This window comes from Oncorhynchus keta, chromosome 34 (genome assembly GCF_023373465.1).
Source record: "Oncorhynchus keta strain PuntledgeMale-10-30-2019 chromosome 34, Oket_V2, whole genome shotgun sequence".
Classification (NCBI taxonomy): Eukaryota; Metazoa; Chordata; class Actinopteri; order Salmoniformes; family Salmonidae; genus Oncorhynchus; species Oncorhynchus keta.
The window spans coordinates 12,663,948-12,684,473 of NC_068454.1; the positions used below are offsets into that span (position 1 = coordinate 12,663,948).

The following is a 20,526-nucleotide window of genomic DNA, read 5'->3' on the forward strand; positions in this document are numbered from 1 at the left end:
AGGGCCCCACTGGACTGAGGGGCAGCTCTCGACTGAAGGACGCTTCTGGACTGAGGGGTACCTCAGGACTGAGGGGTAGCTCAGGGCTGAGAGGTAGCTCAGGACTGAGAAGTAGCTCAGGACTGACGGGTAGCTCAGGACTGAGGGGTAGCTCCTGGCTGACTGGTGGCTCCTGGCTGACTGGCGGCTCTGGTGGCTCAGGACAGACGGGAGACTCTGGCGGCTCAGGACAGACGGGAGACTCTGGCGGCTCAGGACAGACGGGAGACTCTGGCGGCTCAGGACAGACGGGAGACTCTGGCGGCTCAGGACAGACGGGAGACTCTGGCGGCTCAGGACAGACGGGAGACTCTAGCAACGCAGGACAGACGGGAGCACCTGTAGGCAAAAACGGAGAGACAGCCTGGTGCGGGGGCTGCCACCGGGGGCTGCTACCGGAGGGCTGGTGCGTGGAGGTGGCACTGGATAGACCGGACCGTGAAGGCGCACTGGAGATCTCGAGAGCAGGGCTGGCACCATCCGCGCTGGCTGGATCTTCACCCTAGCCCGGCAGATGTGGGGAGCTGGGATGTAGTGCACCGGGCTAAGCATGCGTACTGGGGACACCACATAACACAGTGCCTGACCAGTACAACGGCCGCCACGGTTAGCACGGCTAGGAGCGCTGTAGCGCTGAGCTGGCACAGGACGTGCAGGGCTAGGGAGGTGCACAGGAGGCCTGGTGCGTGAGGCTGGCACAGTCTTCACCAGACGACTAGCATGCACCTCAGGACGAGTATGGAGAGCTGACCCAGGTGACATTAAATCCCCGACACGCTCCGTTGGGCGGAGCTCCCAGGGTCCTTTGCCGTCCAAAACCTCCTCCCACTTCGGGGAGTCTTGTGATGCTGGCCCCTGCTGCTGCTGCTGCTGCCCGTTACCACGCCGCTTGGTCCTTGGGGGGTGGGTGATTCTGTCACGATCGTCGTAGTCCTCATCTGAGGAGGAGTAGTTGGAAGGATCGGAGGACCAAAATACATCGTGGTATGTGCTCATCGTGAATTTAATGAACAGAGAACACTTGAACAAACTATACAAAACAATAAACGAATAACGACCGTGAATATATAATAAGAACTGTGCTGACACAAGAAACTAACATAGACAATCACCCACAATGACAAAACAGGCTACCTAAATATGGTTCCCAATCAGAGACAACGACTAACACCTGCCTCTGATTGAGAACCATATCAGGACAAAAACAGAAACAGACAAACTAGACATCCAACATAGAATGCCCACTAAGATCACACCTTGACCAAACAAAACATAGAAGCATACAAAGCAAACTATGGTCAGGGCGTGACAAGAAATATCAGAGTGAGCAAGATCAGAGCAATGTTAGTCAGTCAGGAATATAAACAAATATATACAGTGCCTTCGGAAAGTACTCAGACCACTTGACTTTTTTGCACTTTTTGTTCCATTACAGCCTTATTCTAAAATGTATTAAATAAATAAAACATTTCAGCAATCTACATAAAATACTCCATAACGTGTTTAGAATTTTTTGCAAATATATTAGATAAAAAAACAGAAATACCTTATTTACATAAGTATTCAGACACTTTGCTATGAGACTTGAAAATGAGCTCAGGTGCATCCTGTTTCCACTGATCATCCTTGAGCTGTTTCTACAACTTGATTAGAGTCCACCTGTGGAAAATTCAATTGATTGGACATGATTGTCACGGCTGTCGTAAGAACGGGACCAAGGTGCAGCGGATGTTGAGTTCCACATATTTAATTCAAAGAGAAACTTAGACAAAACAAAATATATCAATAAACGAACAACTAAATGTGACTTTGTGGTGCACATGCACAAACACAAAACAATATCCCACAAACACAGGTGGGAAAAATAGCTACTTAAATATGATCCCCAAATAGAGACAACAATTACCAGCTGCCTCCAATTGGGAATCATACAAAACACCAACATAGAAAATATAAACTAGAACACAACATAGAAATTATAAACTAGAATACCCCCTAGTCACGCCCTGACCTACTACACCATAGAGAAACAAGAGCTCTCTATGGTCAGGGCGTAACATTGATTTGGAAAGACACACACCTGTCTATATAAGGTCCCACAGTTGACAGTGCATGTCAGAGCAAAATCCAAGCCATGAGGTCGAAGGAATTGTCTGTAGAGATCCGAGAAAGGATTGTGTCGAGGTAGAGATGTGGGGAAGGGTACCAAAACATTTCTGCAGCATTGAAGGGCTTCAGAACACAGTGGCCGCCATAATTCTTAAATGGAAGAAGTTTGGAACCACTAAGACGCTTCCTAGAGCTGGCTGCCTGGCCAAACTGAGCAATTGGGGAGAAGTGCCTTGGTCAGGGGGGTGACAACCCGATGGTCACTCTGACAGAATCGAGAGTTTCTCTGTGGAGATGGGAGAACCTTCCAGAAAGACAACCATCTCTGCAGCACTCCATCAATTAGGCCTTTATGGTAGTGGCCAGATGGAAACCACTACTCAGTAAAAGGCACATGACAGCCCACTTGGAGTTTGCCAAAATACATCTAAAGACTCTCAGACCATGAGAAACAAGATTCTCTGGTCTGAGGAAACCAAGATTGAACTCTGACCTGAATGCCAAGTGCCACGTCTGGAGGAAACCTGTCACCATCCCTACTGTGAAGCACGGTCATGGCGGCATCATGCTATTAGGATGTTTTTCAGCGGCAGGGACTAGGAGACCAGTCAGGATCAATGGAAAGATGACTGGAGCAAAGAACGGAGATACTTGATGAAAAACTGCTCTCAGGACCTCAGACTGGGGCGACGGTTCGCCTTCCAACAGGACAACGACCCTAAGCACACAGCCAAGACAACGCAGGAGTGGCTTCGGGGCAAGTGACTGAATGTCCTTAAGTTGCCCAGCCAGAGCCTGGATTTGGACCCGAACGAACATCTCTGGAGAGACCTGAAAATAGCTGTTCAGCAACGCTCTCCGTCCAACCTGACAGAACTTGAGAGGATCTGCAGAGAAGAATGGGAGAAAATCCCCAAATACAGGTGTGCTAAGCTTGCAGCATAATACCTAAGAAGACTCAAGGCTGTAATTGCTGCCAAAGGTGCATTAACAAAGTACTAAGTAAAGGGTCTGAAATACTTATGTAGATGTAATATTTCAGTAAAAATAATAATAATTATACATTTGCACAAATTTAAAAAAAACTATTTTTGCTTTGTCATGAGGCATTGTGTGTAGACTGGTGGGGGGAAATATAATACATTTTAGAATAAGGCTGTAATGTAACAAAATGTGGAAAAGGTGAAGGGATCTGAATACTTTCCGAATGCACTGTAACTATAACTCTGGAGTTGAAAATATCACTGTAGGAAATAAAATGGCTTAATCATAGATAGTTTTAATTTTTTATCTGTTGAAATAATCGAACCACGGATCATTCATTAAGTGTTATTCTGCAAATATACATGTAATAGATATGAAGGTTATATAAACACACAACCTCTCTCTGTGTAGAAGTGATATTCAGAAAACACTTAATCTCATTCTGCTTTGCTGAAGATCTATTCAATGTCTTGACTAGTTCCTTTTCTTTTTTATGTTCATTGCAATAGACCCAGTGTTAAAGCTGGATCACTTTCCACAGAGAACACACATCCACATCACCACCAGACAGTAATGTCTCCTTTAAAAAAGCAGCCACCATGAACAAAAGCAGTTGGTCCCAACCAGGGGTACTAGGACCATCGTAAGACGCTTACCAGTATAGACAGGGGAAAGAAAATATATTTTATAATGACGCGTGGAACAGAGAAGCTCCTTGAATGGGTGTGGACAATTACTCAACTGTGCATAGGTTTATGAATGAGCCACTGTGCATGCGGTGAATGATTCTGTGATCGACATTCTCTGCGTGATTAACACCTAAGGTTAAAGTTCATCATACACTATCGCGATTTGTTTTTTAAATAGAGCAGTTGTAACTTTTGGGTGGTAATATTGTACATGTATAATATCATTCTAAGATATGTATGTACGCAAATAAATGCAAAAAATGCCACGTCTTCACTTACAAAATCAGAGGTTGAATATGCGCTATCGCGGCAGGCTGCTCAATCAAGGTCAGGAATACTCGATCACCCTGGACAGCTATCGGCCAAGTAGGGGAATAAACTCTGAATTTCGCACAATTTTATCCGGATAAGTTAAACATTAGGAAGATATTATATTTCTTCCTAACTTGTTTTGATTATAAGGTTGTTATGTTTTAGAAAACTATGCGGAAGTAATGGTCATGAAAGATAGCAGGTCTCGCTCATCAAGAAATTGCTAATGTTGTGTGTGACCAGGCAGATAGCTAGCTAGCTAATATTCAGTGGTTGTACAGAAATCTACTGTGTGTATTAAGTACATTTTGAATTGAAAACTGGCGAGGGTTTGCGGCACTGATAATGAAAGTCGTACTACGACCCAGAGAGTAGAATAGCCACAAGTGGCAGTGAGTTTAACGTAGCATACTAAGCTAACTAGCTAACAATTAGCTGTGCTTTTACAGGACAGGAGGTAGCCACGTATGAACCTCTGTCCAGTCGTAGGTACCTAATTCCTGGTTGTAATATACTAGCTAAAAAGTGTTCATTTAGCAGGATATATATTAGATTTTCAAAACAAGTCTTAATCTAGAATGAGCGCGCGTCCATAGTTCTGAAATGTTATAAACCGGAGCCTCGCGTGCTTCCGGGTTCGATGTTGCATTGAGCAGATGATGAAGCGGATCATCTGGGTGATCTCAGGACTAAACAGAAGGATGATGAAGCTACTGGTCGCCCTCGCTTTGATCGCCTACATTGCCTGTGAGTACAGTATGTCTGCAATACTATTGTATCGGCCTACTGTGTTGCAGTTGCCCAGCTCAATCAATACCTCTTGTGTCTGGTTCTCAGTCTCTCGAATCCAACAACAGGCTTTAATGGCAAGACTAACTTTTGTTTACATTGCCAAAATGGCCTGAACAGTAGGCGGTAGTATCCCACTTATACAATAATCAGGATGACAATAATGCTGGTGATGCTAGTTTTGATGATGGTGGTAATGGCGATGAAGACAATTCAGGTCTAACGGTCTGAATATTTTCTTCCTGAGTGTCTATGCAATGGAGTATGAGTGCAGTGAGTAGGCTAATATGGGTCTCATCTCAAGTCTCTACTGCTGGAAGGTCAATGGGCAGGGTCAGAGCGCTCTCACATGAATAACAATATAGGTCTAATCAATAGAAGGCTATAGGCCTTGTTATTTCCCCTTCATAGCTCTATGACTGGGAGGGTTGTTTGAGGGTGTGAGCAGAGTACACTAGTCCATTCAGTGATAGAACTGCCAGGGACCTAAAGATGCGATATTATCACTTTACTTAGGTCCCCGATATGTATTGACATTCTTACAATTCCTTAAACAGGTTAACATCCACAGAAATTAAACTCTACGTTTAAAATCACCATTGGCCTCATAGCAAAATTCCTGAGCGGTTTCCTTCATCCATGGCAACTGAGTTGGGAAGGACGCCTGTATCTTTGTAGTGACTGGGTGTATTGAGACACCATCCAAAGTGGAATTAATAACTTCACCATGCTTAAAGGGATATTCAATGTCTGCTTTTTTAAATTTTTACTACTACCAATATGTTCTTTGTGAGGTATTGGAAAACCTCCCTGGTCTTTGTTGTTGAATCTGTTTGATATTCACTGCTTGACTGAGGGACCTTACCATTGACTGAGGGACCATATGTATGTATGGGGTACAGAGTTGAGGTTGTCATTCAAAAATCAAGTTAAAGACTATTGCACACAGAGTGAGTCCATGGAACTTATGTGACTTGTTAAGCAAATGTTTACTTCTGAACTTATTTAGGCTTGCCATAACAAAGGGTTTGCATTCTTATTGACTCAAGATATTTCAGCTTTAAATATTTAATTTAATTTGTTACAATTTCAAAAAACATAATTCCACTTTGACATTGTAGTGTAGTGTGTATAAACCGGTGACAAAACAATCTTAATTTAATCCATTTAAAAATGAGTCTGTAACACAACAAAATGTGGAACAAGTCAAGGGGTGTGAATACTTTCTGAAGGCACTGTATATGTACAGTTGAAGTCGGAAGTTAAAAAAAATAAAAAAATGTTATTTCACCTTTATTTAACCAGGTAGGCTAGTTGAGAACAAGTTCTCACTGTGACCTGGCCAAGATAAAGCATAGCAGTGTGAACAGACAACAACACAGAGTTACACATGGAGTAAACAATAAACAAGTCAATAACATAGCAGAAAAAAATAATCTATATACATTGTGTGCAAAATGCATGAGGAGGTAGGCAATAAATAGGCCATAGGAGTGAATAATTACAATTGAGCAGATTAACACTGGAGTGATAAATTATCAGATGAACATGTGCAGGTATAGATACTGGTGTTGCAAAAGAGCAGAAAAGTAAATAAAATAAAAACAGTATGGGGATGAGGTAGGTAAATTGGGTGGGCTATATACAGATGGACTATGTACAGATGCAGCGATCGGTTAGCTGCTCAGATAGAAGATGTTTAAAGTTGGTGAGGGAGATAAAAGTCTCCAACTTCAGAGATTTTTGCAATTTGTTCCTGTCGCAGGCAGCAGAGAACTGGAAGGAAAGGCGGCCAGATGAGGTTTTGGCTTTAGGGATGACCAGTGAGATACACCTGCTGGAGTGCGTGCTACGGGTGGGTGTTGCCATCGTGACCAGTGAACTGAGATAAGGCGGAGCTTTACCTAGCATAGACTTGTGGATGACCTGGAGCCAGTGGGTCTGGCGACGAACATGTAGCGAGGGCCAGCCGACTAGAGCATACAGGTCGCAGTGGTGGGTGCTACATACACCTTAGCCAAATACATTTCAACTCCCAATTCCTGATATTTAATCCTAATAAAAATTCCCTGTTTTAGGTCAGTTAGGATCACCACTTTATTTTAAGAATAGTAGAGAGAAGTATTTCTTTCAGCTTTTATTTCTTTCATCACAAACATCTTTCACGTACAAATCGAATCAAAGTTTATTTGTCACGTGCGCCGAATACAACAGGTGTAGTGAAATGCTTACTTACAGTGAAATGCTTACTTACATGCTCTAACCAATAGTACAAAAAGGTATTAGATGAACAATAGGTAAGTAAAGAAATAAAACAACAGTAAAAAGACAGGCTATATACAGTAGCAAGGCTATAAAAGTATTGAGGCTACATACAAACACCGGTTAGTCAGGCTGATTAAGGTAGTATGTACATGTAGATATGGTTAAAGTGACTATGCATATATGACGAACAGAGAGTAGCAGTAGCGTAAAAGAGGGGTTGGTGGGTGACGGGACACAATGCAGATAGCCCGGTTAGCCATTTTGCGGGAGCACTGGTTGGTCGGCCCAATTGAGGTAGTATGTACATAAATGTATAGTTAAAGTGACTATGCATATATGATAAACAGAGAGTAGCAGCAGCGTAAAAAGAGGGGTTGGGGGATTCTGAGAAGCCTTTTGTCCTAGACTTGGCACTCCGGTACCGCTTGCCATGTGGTAGTAGAGAGAACAGTCTATGACTAGGGTAGCTGGGGTCTTTGACACTTTTTAGGGCCTTCCTCTGACGCTGCCTGGTGTAGAGGTCCTGGATGGCAGGCAGGTTAGCCCCTGTGATGTACTGGGCCGTACGCACTACCCTCTGTAGTGTCTTCGGCTTGCAAGCTACCCCTTTTCTCTAAACATAATGATGGTCATTATGGCCGAACAGTTCTATTTTTGTTTCATCAGACCAGAGGACCCGGGACCACCCATACGTAGAATGTATGCACACATGACTGTAAGTCGCTTTGGATAAAAGCGTCAGCTAAATGGCATATATTATTATTATTATTAGGACATTTCTCCAAGAAGTATGATTTTGTCCCCATGTGCAGTTGCAAACCATAGTTTGGCTTTTTTTTTTTTTTGTAGATACTTTTGTTCCGGTTTCCTCCAGCATCTTCATAAGGACCTTTGCTGTTGTTCTGGGATTGATTTGCACTTTTCGCACGAAAGTATGTTCATCTCTAGGAGACAGAACGCGTCTCCTTCCTGAGTGGTACGATGGCTGTGTGGTCCCATGGTGTTTATACTTGCATACTATTGTTTGTACAGATGAACGTGGTACCTTCAGGCATTTGGAAATTGCTTCCAAGAATGAACCAGACATTTTGGAGGTCTACCATTTTTTTCTGTTGTTGGCTGATTTCTTTTGATATTCCCATGATGTCAAGCAAAGAGGCACTGAGTTTGACGGTAGGCCTTGAAATACATCCACAGGTACACCTCCAATTGACTCAAATGATGTCAATCAGCCTATCAGAAGCTTCTAAAGCCATGACATCATTTTCTGGAATTTTCCAAGCTGTTGTAAGGCACAGTCAACTTAGTATATGTAAACTTCTGACCCACTGGAATTGTGAAAGATTATTTCACTTATAATTCACTATCTGTAAGCAATTGTTGGAAAAATGACTTGTGTCATGCACAAAGTAGATGTCCTAACAGACTTGTCAAAACTATAGTTTGTTATCAAGAAATGTGTGGAGTGGTTGAAAAATGAGTTTTAATGACTCCAACCTAAGTGTATGTAAAGTTCCGACTTCAACTGTACATATGTACCTCGTACCCCGGCACATGGACTCGGTACTGGTACGCTGTCTATATAGCCAAGTTGTCATTACGCATTGTGTATACATTGTGTATTTATTATTACATGTTATTACTTGTCTATTATATCTCTATTTTCGCTCTCTCTGGTTTGTTGGAAAAGGGCCCCCGTAAGTAAGAATTTCACTGTTAGTCTTCACCCGTAGTTTACAATGGACTAATAACATTTGATTTGATTCTATATGTATTGCGATTCGATACTGCTTGCATTTTGATGTTCCAAACATATTGCTCACTATATGTCTGCTGCAGAGAGACCAAAGAGAGCACGAGAAAATGATTTTTGATCAGTCATAGAAATGACATCACTACTAGCTGTAGTAGAAGGACTTAATGGTGACTTGCTATTAAGTTTTAGTTTGGGTCCTACTTTACTGTCCTTACTTAACAAGCCTTTGTCTGAGAATTCTTACTTCTGTTGTGTACTTGTTGTCATCATGCCAATCCTTTCAAGATAATTTAGAAGAGAGATTTTATTGATACTTTTTCCAGAAGTGCCCCAAATCTGTCAATTCTCTTGCCTGTCGCTGCCCTCCTACACTCCACTCCTCCAATTGATTTTCTATAGAGTAGACAAAGATCGACACTGACGCGGTCCTCTGCTCCATTCTCTACAAAATGCCAGTCACAGGGCTCTGGAGCAGAGCAGAGACATCCAGTATTGACGAGGCACAACCATGCTGGCTGCTGTCCCCTGGCCAGCTGTTCACCAGGGTGTCTATCTGGACAGGGAAGACGGGGATGTAAAGCTAGTTATAGTTTTTCACATATTTTTAGAGATTTGTTTAGGAGTTAGCCTTGGAAGCGTAGGGATTCATATTTTGCCTAAAATAAAAAGTGTGGCAGTATCTGGGTGTTAATTAGGCTTGTTGTTGTTACACTTGTTTTGTTTTTGCCTCTAGGCCTAATGCACTGCTTTGTTCTCCACAGCTCATGTAAAAAAAAAAAAAACATCTGAATTAAGAGAACATTGGAACCCATCTCATTATAATCACATACCCTGGCCTTTTAAATGGATCAAATTGAAAAAACACATAGTTACATTCACAGAAGAAGATTCATTCAATTATTTTCTTTGAACATTTATTTTCCAATTAGCCACTGAGTGTGGCCTTTGGCAAGTTGCCAGGGTTTTGGAGGGGAGAGTAAAGTCCCAGCTGCTCTTAGGACTAGGGCTGGGCAATCCCTTACAAAAAAAGATTGCAGTTTTGAAACTGCAGTAAAAGTGCAGTAACTGCAGTTGAGTCGACTGGTATTTTGGACCCAGTATTTGCTGCATACTGCAGTTACACTGCACTCTTACTGCAAACTTTTTTCGTAAGGGTCATTAGGTTAATTTGGCGCAATGAACCAATTGGCCGTATCACAAGAATTAAGTTTGTGTTTTTATGATTGTTTAATTATTTTTGTTCTCGTCTACTTCTGTGCTGTGCGAAGTGTGCACCTTCCCACTCATACACCGATACCAAACTCCTCCCCCTGACACACAACAACATTGACGAAAGTTCACTTCTTCTTCTCTCACAACAAGCAGTTTCAACTTGCTATTTGAGGTTTGGTCCAACAGAATTGGTCATATGGACACCGAAACACATTAAGACATGATTTTACTGTAATAGAGGAGAAGTTAACTTGTCTAACAATACCCTTTTTATGTATCAACTCCTAACATTTAGAACAGGGCTGATCCTACTAAAGCAGGAGTGTCAATAACCATGATTGTGGAAAACTAAGGCTCAGTTTCTGTCGCGCACGGTATTGCTGTACCACGTACTAGAGGTCTGCACTACAATGTACTTACCGCTAGCAGCATTTTAGCCACAGACTTATGTGCTAGTTGTCTAGTCTGTGTTATATAAATGTGCAATGAGCATAAAAATACGCTTCCATATGAGGAATTGGCAATTCGTTTTTGTTCTGAGAATTAAGCATCTTCTTAACCAGGTAGGTCACTTAATTTCAACATCTATACAAAGTGAACAGGCCGTGTTGTTCGAACAGTTGAAGATGGACAGGAGGGTGTATTCATAAGTTAGACTGTTCTACCTTGTTAGCAAGCAAATAGATCCCAAAAAAATGAAATTAAGAAATATCAGAACAAGCAATGTCAGAGACTGGAATATAAATATATATACACATGTATATAAAACACTTACTGTACAAAACATTAGGAACACCTAATAGGTGTTGGTATGACCTTAATAATTCCATATCATAGTACCCCCTCCTCCCTGTAGACTGTCTCGTCGTTGTTGGTAATCAAGCCTTACTACTGTTGTGTCTGCAAATATGATTGAGTTTGAGTCATACAAGCCACGCAGTCATGGGTGAACAGGGAGTACAGGAGGGGGCTGAGCATGCACCCTTGTGGGGCCCTAGTGTTGAGGATCATGAAGTGGAGATGTTGTTTCCTACCTTCACCGCCTCGGTGCGGCCTGTCAGGAAGTCCAGGACCCAATTGCACAGGGGTGTTTGAGCTTGGAGGCTACTATGGTGTTGAATGCTGAGCTGTAGTTGATGAACAGCATTCTGCATAGTTATTCCTCTTGTCCAGATGGGCGAGGGCAGTGTGATGGCGATCACATAGTATATGGACCTATTGGGGCGGTAAGCAAATTGAAGTGGGTCTAGGGTGACCGGTAAGTTGGCGGTGATATGAACCTTGACTAGTCTCTCAAAGCACTTCATGATGACAGAAGTGAGTGCTGCAGGGCAATAGTCATTTAGTTCAGTTACCTTTTGCATTCTTGGATACAGGAACAATGGTGGCCATCTTGAAGCATGTGGGGACAACAGACTGACAGAATATGAATATGTCCGTAAACACACCAGCCAGCTGGTCTGTGCATGCTCTGAGGACCTGGCTAATAAGGATGCCGTCTGGGCCGGCAGCCTTGCGAGGGTTAACACGTTTAAATGCCTTTCTCACGTTGGCCACGGAGGAGAGCCCACAGTCCTTGGTAGCAGGCCGCGTCGGTGGCACTGTATTATCCTCAAAGCGGTGGCACTGTATTCAAATCAAATCAAATTTATTTATATAGCCCTTCGTACATCAGCTGATATCTCAAAGTGCTGTACAGAAACCCAGCCTAAAACCCCAAACAGCAAGCAATGCAGGTGTAGAAGCACTATTATCCTCTGAGCCGTTGACTTGCGACTCCACTTTGTCTCTCTACTCACATTGTGCTTGCTTGATTGCCTTGCGGAGGGAATAACTACACTGTTTGTATCGGCCATATTGCCAGTTGCCTTTCCATGGTTAAATGCGGTGGTACGCGCTTTCAATTTTGCGCATCTATCCTCGGTTTCTGGTTAAGGTAGGTTTTAATAGTCAAAGTGGGTATAACATTTCCTATACACTTTCTTATAAACTCACTCACTGAATTAGTGTATACGTCAATATGATTCCCTGAGGCTACCCGAACATATCCCAGTCTGCGTGATCAAAACAATCTTGAAGTGTGGATTCCGATTGGTCAGACCAGCATTGACTAGTCCTTAGCACGGGTGTTTCCTATTTGAGTTTCTGCCTATAGGAGCGGAGGAGCAAAATAGAGCCTTGTATGCATCGCGGAAGTTAGAGTAACAGTGGTACAGCATTTTGCCTGCGCGAGTGCTACAGATGATATGCTGATAGAATTTAGGTAGCCTTGTTCTCAAATTAGCTTTGTACAAGTCCCCAGCTACAATAAATGCAGCCTCAGGATATATGGTTTCCAGTTTGCATAGAGTCCAGTGAAGTTCCTTCCTTGGTATTGGCCTGAGGTGGGTTATACACAGCTGTGACAATAACGGAAGAGAATTCTCTTGGGAGATAATACGGTCGGTATTTGATTATGAGGAATTCTAGGTCAGGTGACCAAAAGGATTTGAGTTCCTGTATGTTGTTACAATTACACCATGAGTCATTAATCATAAAATACACCCCCCCCGCTAGCACTTTCAGAATTACTCACTCCAACAGACACCCACCCACCCAGTCAGCCAGTGTTTGTGTGAGACAGCTTCTTACTGCCCTTGGGAGTCTCATTCAACAACACATCGCAAAGGATTTTTCCTCTTTCAATTAAAGACATTGTATGCTTCAATCAATATTTTCTTGCACTCGTTCTGGTTGAATGCGTTTGTGAATGTGTGACATCGATCACAATTGAGGGTGTTCGAAGCCACTTTGATCCAGTTGGCACTACAATGGAAGTGTTTTGTCTTTTATTGTTTTGCGCTCTCTCATGCGCGCGCACACACACCGCTAAGACTTAGGCTAGTCAACGGCGTATGATTGTCACCAAGTCCCAGGGTACAAAGTGTGGATTTCCTTTGGATATCGTCTCTCTTGCTCTCTCGCCCTCTCCATGTCTCTGCCATTCCTTTTGAGGCTCTAGTCCATTAGCGTGGAGATCCTGAAGGCCAACTGCTGCTTGTACACTCAGTGGCTGGCTGCGACAACACATACAGCATAAGCTAGGTTAGCCGCTGGCCATGGTAGAGACTAGAGATGGAGTTAGATCAAGTTCAGGGCCAGCCACTCTACTCCAAGTAGGCCAGATAGATAAGCCCCAGTTGGACGGCAGGTTGTTTGGCAGGAGACACACTTGCCCTGGGTTGTTTATGACTGGAGAGAGAGATGAATAGATGGGTATGACATAAGTATAAGTGACAGTTATTGCTACAGATTCCTGGAGTTTGGCTATTTGTAACAGTAGGCTGTTGCTATCTCTCATGTTTCCCTGTTTCCTTTGCTCTGTCTCTCTCTCTCCTCTCTCTCCTCTCTCTCCCTGCCTGCCTGCCTCAGGCATGCCCTGGCACCAAGAATGGACTAGACTGTGTCTCCTGGTTTTGTGAGGCAGAGAAGCACAAGAGAAGGCTAGAATCGGAGACAGGAGGAGAGTGAACTGCAGGCGAGCTGAATACAGAGTATCCCTGTTCATACGAACAAGGCTATCAAACTGTCACAGGCCACTAGCAGGTCATACTGTAGTGTGTGTGTGTGTGTGTGTGTGTGTGTGTGTGTGTGTGTGTGTGTGTGTGTGTGTGTGCGTGTGTGTGTGTGTGTGTTTCGCACCTATATGATACACTCAGAAATACACAAAAGAGAGAAAGAGAGTTGGGGGAGATTTCTCCTTTTTCCTAGACATATTGACTTATTTACAGAGGATTTTGACATCCACCATCTCAGATTTCTGTAGTTAGATAAGATTAGCGTTTCTGAAACAATATTTTGCTGAAATGTAATTTTATCACTGAGAAATTAAGCTAATTGATTGCACCCAAATTGGCCATTTTAAATAATTGGATTCATATAATCGTAAATAAATATAGTACCTAACATCTGATTTGGACCTTAATGATTCCTAATAATGAGGACATGAGGAGTCCAATTACAGAACAGGGTAACAGAACTATTTTCACCCCCCTCAGATTTTTTCACATTTTGTTTTGCGTTACAAAGTGGGATTCAATTAAATTTCATTCAGTTTTTTTTCTTTCTATTTCTATATATATATATATTTTAAACAAAATAATACAAATTAAATATAAAATATATAGTCGTTGCATAAGTATTCACCCCCTTTGTTTAGACAAGCTTATTTTAGTTCTGGAGTAAAATTTGCCTAAACAAATCACATAATAAGTTCCATGGACTCAGTATGAAATAATAGGGGTTGACATGACTTTTTAATGACCGCCTCTTCCTCTTTCCCCCATATATACAACAGCTGTGTAATGTTCCTTAGTCAAGTAGTGGATTTGAAGCAGAGATTCGACTACCAAGACCAGGGAGCTTTTGGAAAGCCTCATAAAGAAGGGCAGTGATTGGTAGATGGGTAACAATAACAAGTCAAGACATTGAATATCTCTTTTAAGCATGGTAAAGTTAATAATGTTGCTGTGGAAGATGTATTAAACCACCCAGATACATCAAAGATACAGTCGTCCTTCTGAACTGAGCTCAGGACTGGAAGGAAAATGCTCAGGAATGTCCATGATGATGATTGGTGATTTTAAATGTCTACAGAGTTCAATGGCTGGGATGGGAGAAAACAGAATGGATCAACAACATTGTAGGGACTCCACAATAATAATGACCAATAATGACCTAAATGACAGAGTGAAAAGAATGATACAAATATGCAAAATGCTGTATGCAACAAGGCACTAAAGTATTACTAAAGTAATACTGCAGGTGAAAAATGCATGGCAAAGGAATACACTTTTTGCCCTAAATGCAAATTATTATTATTTTTTTTCCTTTTATCCCTTCAACTTTTATTTAACTAGGTAAGTCAGGAAAGGAAATGCAAACTAATCCTTGTGTTTGGGGCATGCTTGTCATTGGCATAGAATGGGGAGTTTTTCAGGATAAAAAGAACCGTAATAGGGCTACAGGCAAAATCCTGGAGGAAAACCTGGTTCAGTCTGCTTTCCACCAGACACTGGGAGATGAATTCACCTTTCAACAGGACAGTCATTTACAACACAAGGCCACATCTACACTGGAGTTGCTTACCACCAAAGTTACAGATTTGACTTATATCTGCTTTAAAAATCTATTGCAAGACTTGACAACTGCTGTCTATCCATGATCCCCAACAGTTTAGAAACAAATAAGATCAGCCTTCCTGCAACATTATCTTGTAGAAATCTATTTTGAACTCGGAGAAACTAAGCTAATTGATTGCACCTAAATTGGCCATTTTAAATGATAGGATTAATTTAATATTCAATAATTATAGGATCGAACATCAGATTTGTGCCAAACTTTTTTCTAACAATCAGTAAGACATGAGGGAATCCAAATAAGTGGTCAAAACATCACGAACCCCCTGCCAATACTACCCCATCAACAGATATATTAGTGTCAGCTCTATATGTTAGACAAGTAGCATGGAGCTGCAGCTCCAAGTATTGTTTCTTTATCCTATAGTGTATTCAGAGAATTTGGTGCTGGTTTTTATTCCCCTATTCAGAGAGAGAGAGAGAGAGAGAGTTGTAGACATCTATGTATAGTAATAGGAGAATGCGGACGTGCGAAACCACTAAACCAGAACACTAAGCCTACACCATGTCATTGTGTGGAAAGTCATTTTGAAAAGCACCTTTTAGTTAATGCTTTCTTCCCCTTCTCTCATCCTTCTCTCATCCTTGTAGCTGTCTGGGGAACCTACACCAATATGAGGTACAGTATGCTTTAATGACGATTTCCGTTCTTCATAAAACAAATGCATGGCTACCATGAACTTACTACACTGTCTGTCCCCTCTTTCATGCCATTCCTTTCCTATCCATTCTATTGCAATCCATTTAACTTGTTTCCCTACCCACTTTACTCCCTTCACCCTTAATTGCATTGGATAGACTCAAAACACACTCAACAACCCAGGACTGTTCGGGAGTTATACTATATATATATATATATATATATATATATAGTATAAGTCTCAACAACCCAGGACTGTTCGGGAGTTATACTAAGTCTCAACAATCTTTTTTTTTTACGTTAGATGGACTGCACCAAAAGCACTTTAAATGATTTTTATCCTGGATCCTAGTGTTCATGTTTTGATTCTTATAGCTTGTAATCGGGGTTGGATTTAGACTGTAAACAGAACATGAGTTGGCTTAGCTAGCCAATTAACCATGTTACATCACTGAGTTGGCTTAGCTAGCCAATTAACCATGTTACATCACTGAGTTGGCTTAGCTAGCCAATTAACCATGTTACATCACTGAGTTGGCTTAGCTAGCCAATTAACCATGTTACATCACTGAGTTGGCTTAGCTAGCCAATTAACCATGTTACATCACTGAGTTGGCTTAGCTAGCCAATTAACCATGTTACATCACTGAGTTGGCTTAGCTAGCCAATTAACCATGTTACATCACTGAGTTGGCTTGGCTAGCCAATTAACCATGTTACATCACTGAGTTGGCTTAGCTAGCCAATTAACCATGTTACATCACTGAGTTGGCTTGGCTAGCCAATTAACCATGTTACATCACTGAGTTGGCTTAGATAGCCAATTAACCATGTTACATCACTGAGTTGGCTTGGCTAGCCAATTAACCATGTTACATCACTGAGTTGGCTTAGATAGCCAATTAACCATGTTACATCACTGAGTTGGCTTAGCTAGCCAATTAACCATGTTACATCACTGAGTTGGCTTAGCTAGCCAATTAACCATGTTACATCACTGAGTTGGCTTGGCTAGCCAATTAACCATGTTACATCACTGAGTTGGCTTAGCTAGCCAATTAACCATGTTACATCACTGAGTTGGCTTGGCTAGCCAATTAACCATGTTACATAACTGAGTTGGCTTGGCTAGCCAATTAACCATGTTACATCACTGAGTTGGCTTAGCTAGCCAATTAACCATGTTACATCACGGAGTTGGCTTCGCTAGCCAATTAACCATGTTACATCACTGAGTTGGCTTAGCTAGCCAATTAACCATGTTACATCACTGAGTTGGCTTAGCTAGCCAATTAACCATGTTACATCACCGAGTTGGCTTAGCTAGCCAATTAACCATGTTACATCACTGAGTTGGCTTAGCTAGCCAATTAACCATGTTACATCACTGAGTTGGCTTAGCTAGCCAATTAACCATGTTACATCACTGAGTTGGCTTAGCTAGCCAATTAACCATGTTACATCACCGAGTTGGCTTAGCTAGCCAATTAACCATGTTACATCACTGAGTTGGCTTAGCTAGCCAATTAACCATGTTACATCACTGAGTTGGCTTAGCTAGCCAATTAACCATGTTACATCACTGAGTTGGCTTAGCTAGCCAATTAACCATGTTACATCACCGAGTTGGCTTGGCTAGCCAATTAACCATGTTACATCACTGAGTTGGCTTAGATAGCCAATTAACCATGTTACATCACTGAGTTGGCTTAGATAGCCAATTAACCATGTTACATCACTGAGTTGGCTTAGATAGCCAATTAACCATGTTACATCACTGAGTTGGCTTGGCTAGCCAATTAACCATGTTACATCACTGAGTTGGCTTAGCTAGCCAATTAACCATGTTACATCACTGAGTTGGCTTAGCTAGCCAATTAACCATGTTACATCACCGAGTTGGCTTGGCTAGCCAATTAACCATGTTACATCACCGAGTTGGCTTAGATAGCCAATTAACCATGTTACATCACTGAGTTGGCTTAGATAGCCAATTAACCATGTTACATCACTGAGTTGGCTTAGCTAGCCAATTAACCATGTTACATCACTGAGTTGGCTTAGCTAGCCAATTAACCATGTTACATCACTGAGTTGGCTTAGCTAGCCAATTAACCATGTTACATCACTGAGTTGGCTTAGCTAGCCAATTAACCATGTTACATCACTGAGTTGGCTTAGCTAGCCAATTAACCATGTTACATCACCGAGTTGGCTTGGCTAGCCAATTAACCATGTTACATCACTGAGTTGGCTTAGATAGCCAATTAACCATGTTACATCACTGAGTTGGCTTAGATAGCCAATTAACCATGTTACATCACTGAGTTGGCTTAGATAGCCAATTAACCATGTTACATCACTGAGTTGGCTTAGCTAGCCAATTAACCATGTTACATCACTGAGTTGGCTTAGCTAGCCAATTAACCATGTTACATCACTGAGTTGGCTTAGCTAGCCAATTAACCATGTTACATCACTGCGTTGGTTGTTGATGTGAGCAACCAGGTGAGCTACTGTTTGATATATAAATGGACAAAGGAGAGAGAAGAGCAACCATGTAGGACCAGCAGTGCAGATGATATAACTAGGGGTGTAGAAAGCACACGCGGGGATTCACTCTGGGTTTTTCTGTCTAATGTTCTCTCTATCTCTGTCTCACTGTGGGTCTCTCGCTCTTTCTCTCAGTCTCTGTCTCCTTCTCCTGATCCATGTGCGTTCATAGCCTTTCTGTGTGTGTGTGTGTGTGTGTGTGTGTGTGTGTGTGTGTGTGTGTGTGTGTGTCTGATTCTTAGGTGTGTCTGTGGGTCGGTCCGAAGTCAGGGATGGAAAGTTCCACTGTCATGCCGAGGGAGGGTGATGTGGGTCTTTCACTGTGATTGTTTTGACATGGGCCTGTTGCTGTGATCATCTTACCGCCACCCTGGCAGTCAAGATTCCTGACCGCAGTCAAATTCCACGTGACCGTTGAGTCACGGTAATCTCCTTTTATGCACTTTGAACTTGTTGGTAGCACCCAACTTGCTAACAACCGTCAGGTCGCTAATGGCCTGGTACTCAGGGCTCTATTTTCCCTCTAACCACTCTGAAATCAATGGAAATACAATGGAAAATCACATGAAACACTTATCATCAAAACAGTATAATGCTTTTAAAACCCTCACTGTGATGATCAATTTGAAGAGGTTGAAACCGTTATTGTGGATGTTGTTTCAAAGCCTAACACAGCAAAATAGACAGCTCTTTCAAAAGTGATGACTAATTCAGACACCCATATGCATGTTAGAGCTTCTGCGTAGGCTTATACACTGGGTGTACAAAAGGAATTGTCTGAAGAGCTCCGTTCTCCAGATCTGTGCCTCGACACAATCCTGTCTCGGAGCTCTACGGACAATTCCTTCGACCTCATGGCATGGTTTTTGCTCTGACATGCACTGTCAACTGAGGGACCTTTATATAGACAGGTGTGTGCCTTTCCATATCATGTCCAGTCAATTGAATTTAACACAGGTGGAATGCAATCGAGTTGTAGAAACATCTCAAGGATGATCAATGGATAAAAGATGCACCTGAGCTAAATTTGGAGTCTCATGGCAAAGGGTCTGAATACTTACAGTGCCTTGCAAAAGTATTCACACCTTGGCTTTTTCCCTATTTTGTTGCATTACAACCTGTAATTTAAGTGGATTTTTATTTTTATTTCATGTAACAAAATATTCCAAACATTGAAATGTCTTGTAAAGGCCTAGTCAAAGCCCAGACCTCAATCCAATTGAGAATCTGTGGTATGACTTAAATATTGCTGTACACCAGTGGAACCCATCCAACTTGAAGGAGCAGGAGCAGTTCTGCCATGATGTGCCAAACTTATAGAGACATACCCCAAGAGACTTGCAGCTGTAATTGCTGCAAAAGGTGTCTCTACAAACTATTGGCTTTGAGGCGTGAATAGTTAAGCACGCTCAAGTGTTCTGTTTTTTTGTTGTTGTCTCATTTCTTGTTTGTTTCACAATAAAACATATTTTGCGTGGTAGGCATGTTGTGTAAATCAAATGATACAAACCCCCCAAAATTATATTTTAATTCCAGGTTTTAAGGCAACAAAATAGGAAAAATGCCAAGGGGGGTGAATACTTTCGCAAGCCATTGTATGTAAATAAGGTATCTTTTTATTTTGAGTACATCGCTTTTGTCATTATGGGGGTATAGTGTAGTGATTGCTGATTATTTATGTGGCTGTAACATAATGTGGAAAAAAGGAGAGAAAGAGGGGGATTGGAGGGAGAGAAAGAGGGGGATTGGAGGGAGAGAAAAAGGGAATATAGGGAATGAGAGGAAGTGGAGGAGTAAAGGGGGGTGGACAGACAGACAACCAGACACAGACAGATGGGAGTGGAGGAGGTGGGGGACAGACAGACAACCAGACACAGACAGACGGGAGTGGAGGAGGTGGGGGACAGACAGACAACCAGACACAGACAGACGGGAGTGGAGGAGGTGGGGGACAGACAGACAACCAGACACAGACAGACGGGAGTGGAGGAGGTGGGGGAC

General features: G+C 42.2%; 1 protein-coding gene across 1 annotated transcript in view; it reads left to right on the forward strand.

The window, feature by feature from the left end:
- The first annotated feature begins 4,118 nt into the window (after window positions 1-4,118).
- uxs1 (UDP-glucuronate decarboxylase 1) overlaps window positions 4,119-20,526 on the forward strand; it is a 105,780-nt gene continuing 89,372 nt past the window's right edge. Inside the window, exons 1-2 of the mRNA XM_052493167.1 lie at window positions 4,119-4,880; window positions 15,924-15,951. Coding sequence (XP_052349127.1) covers window positions 4,790-4,880; window positions 15,924-15,951 — 119 coding nt within the window. The 5' untranslated portion in view covers window positions 4,119-4,789. The remainder of the gene's footprint in view (window positions 4,881-15,923; window positions 15,952-20,526) is intronic.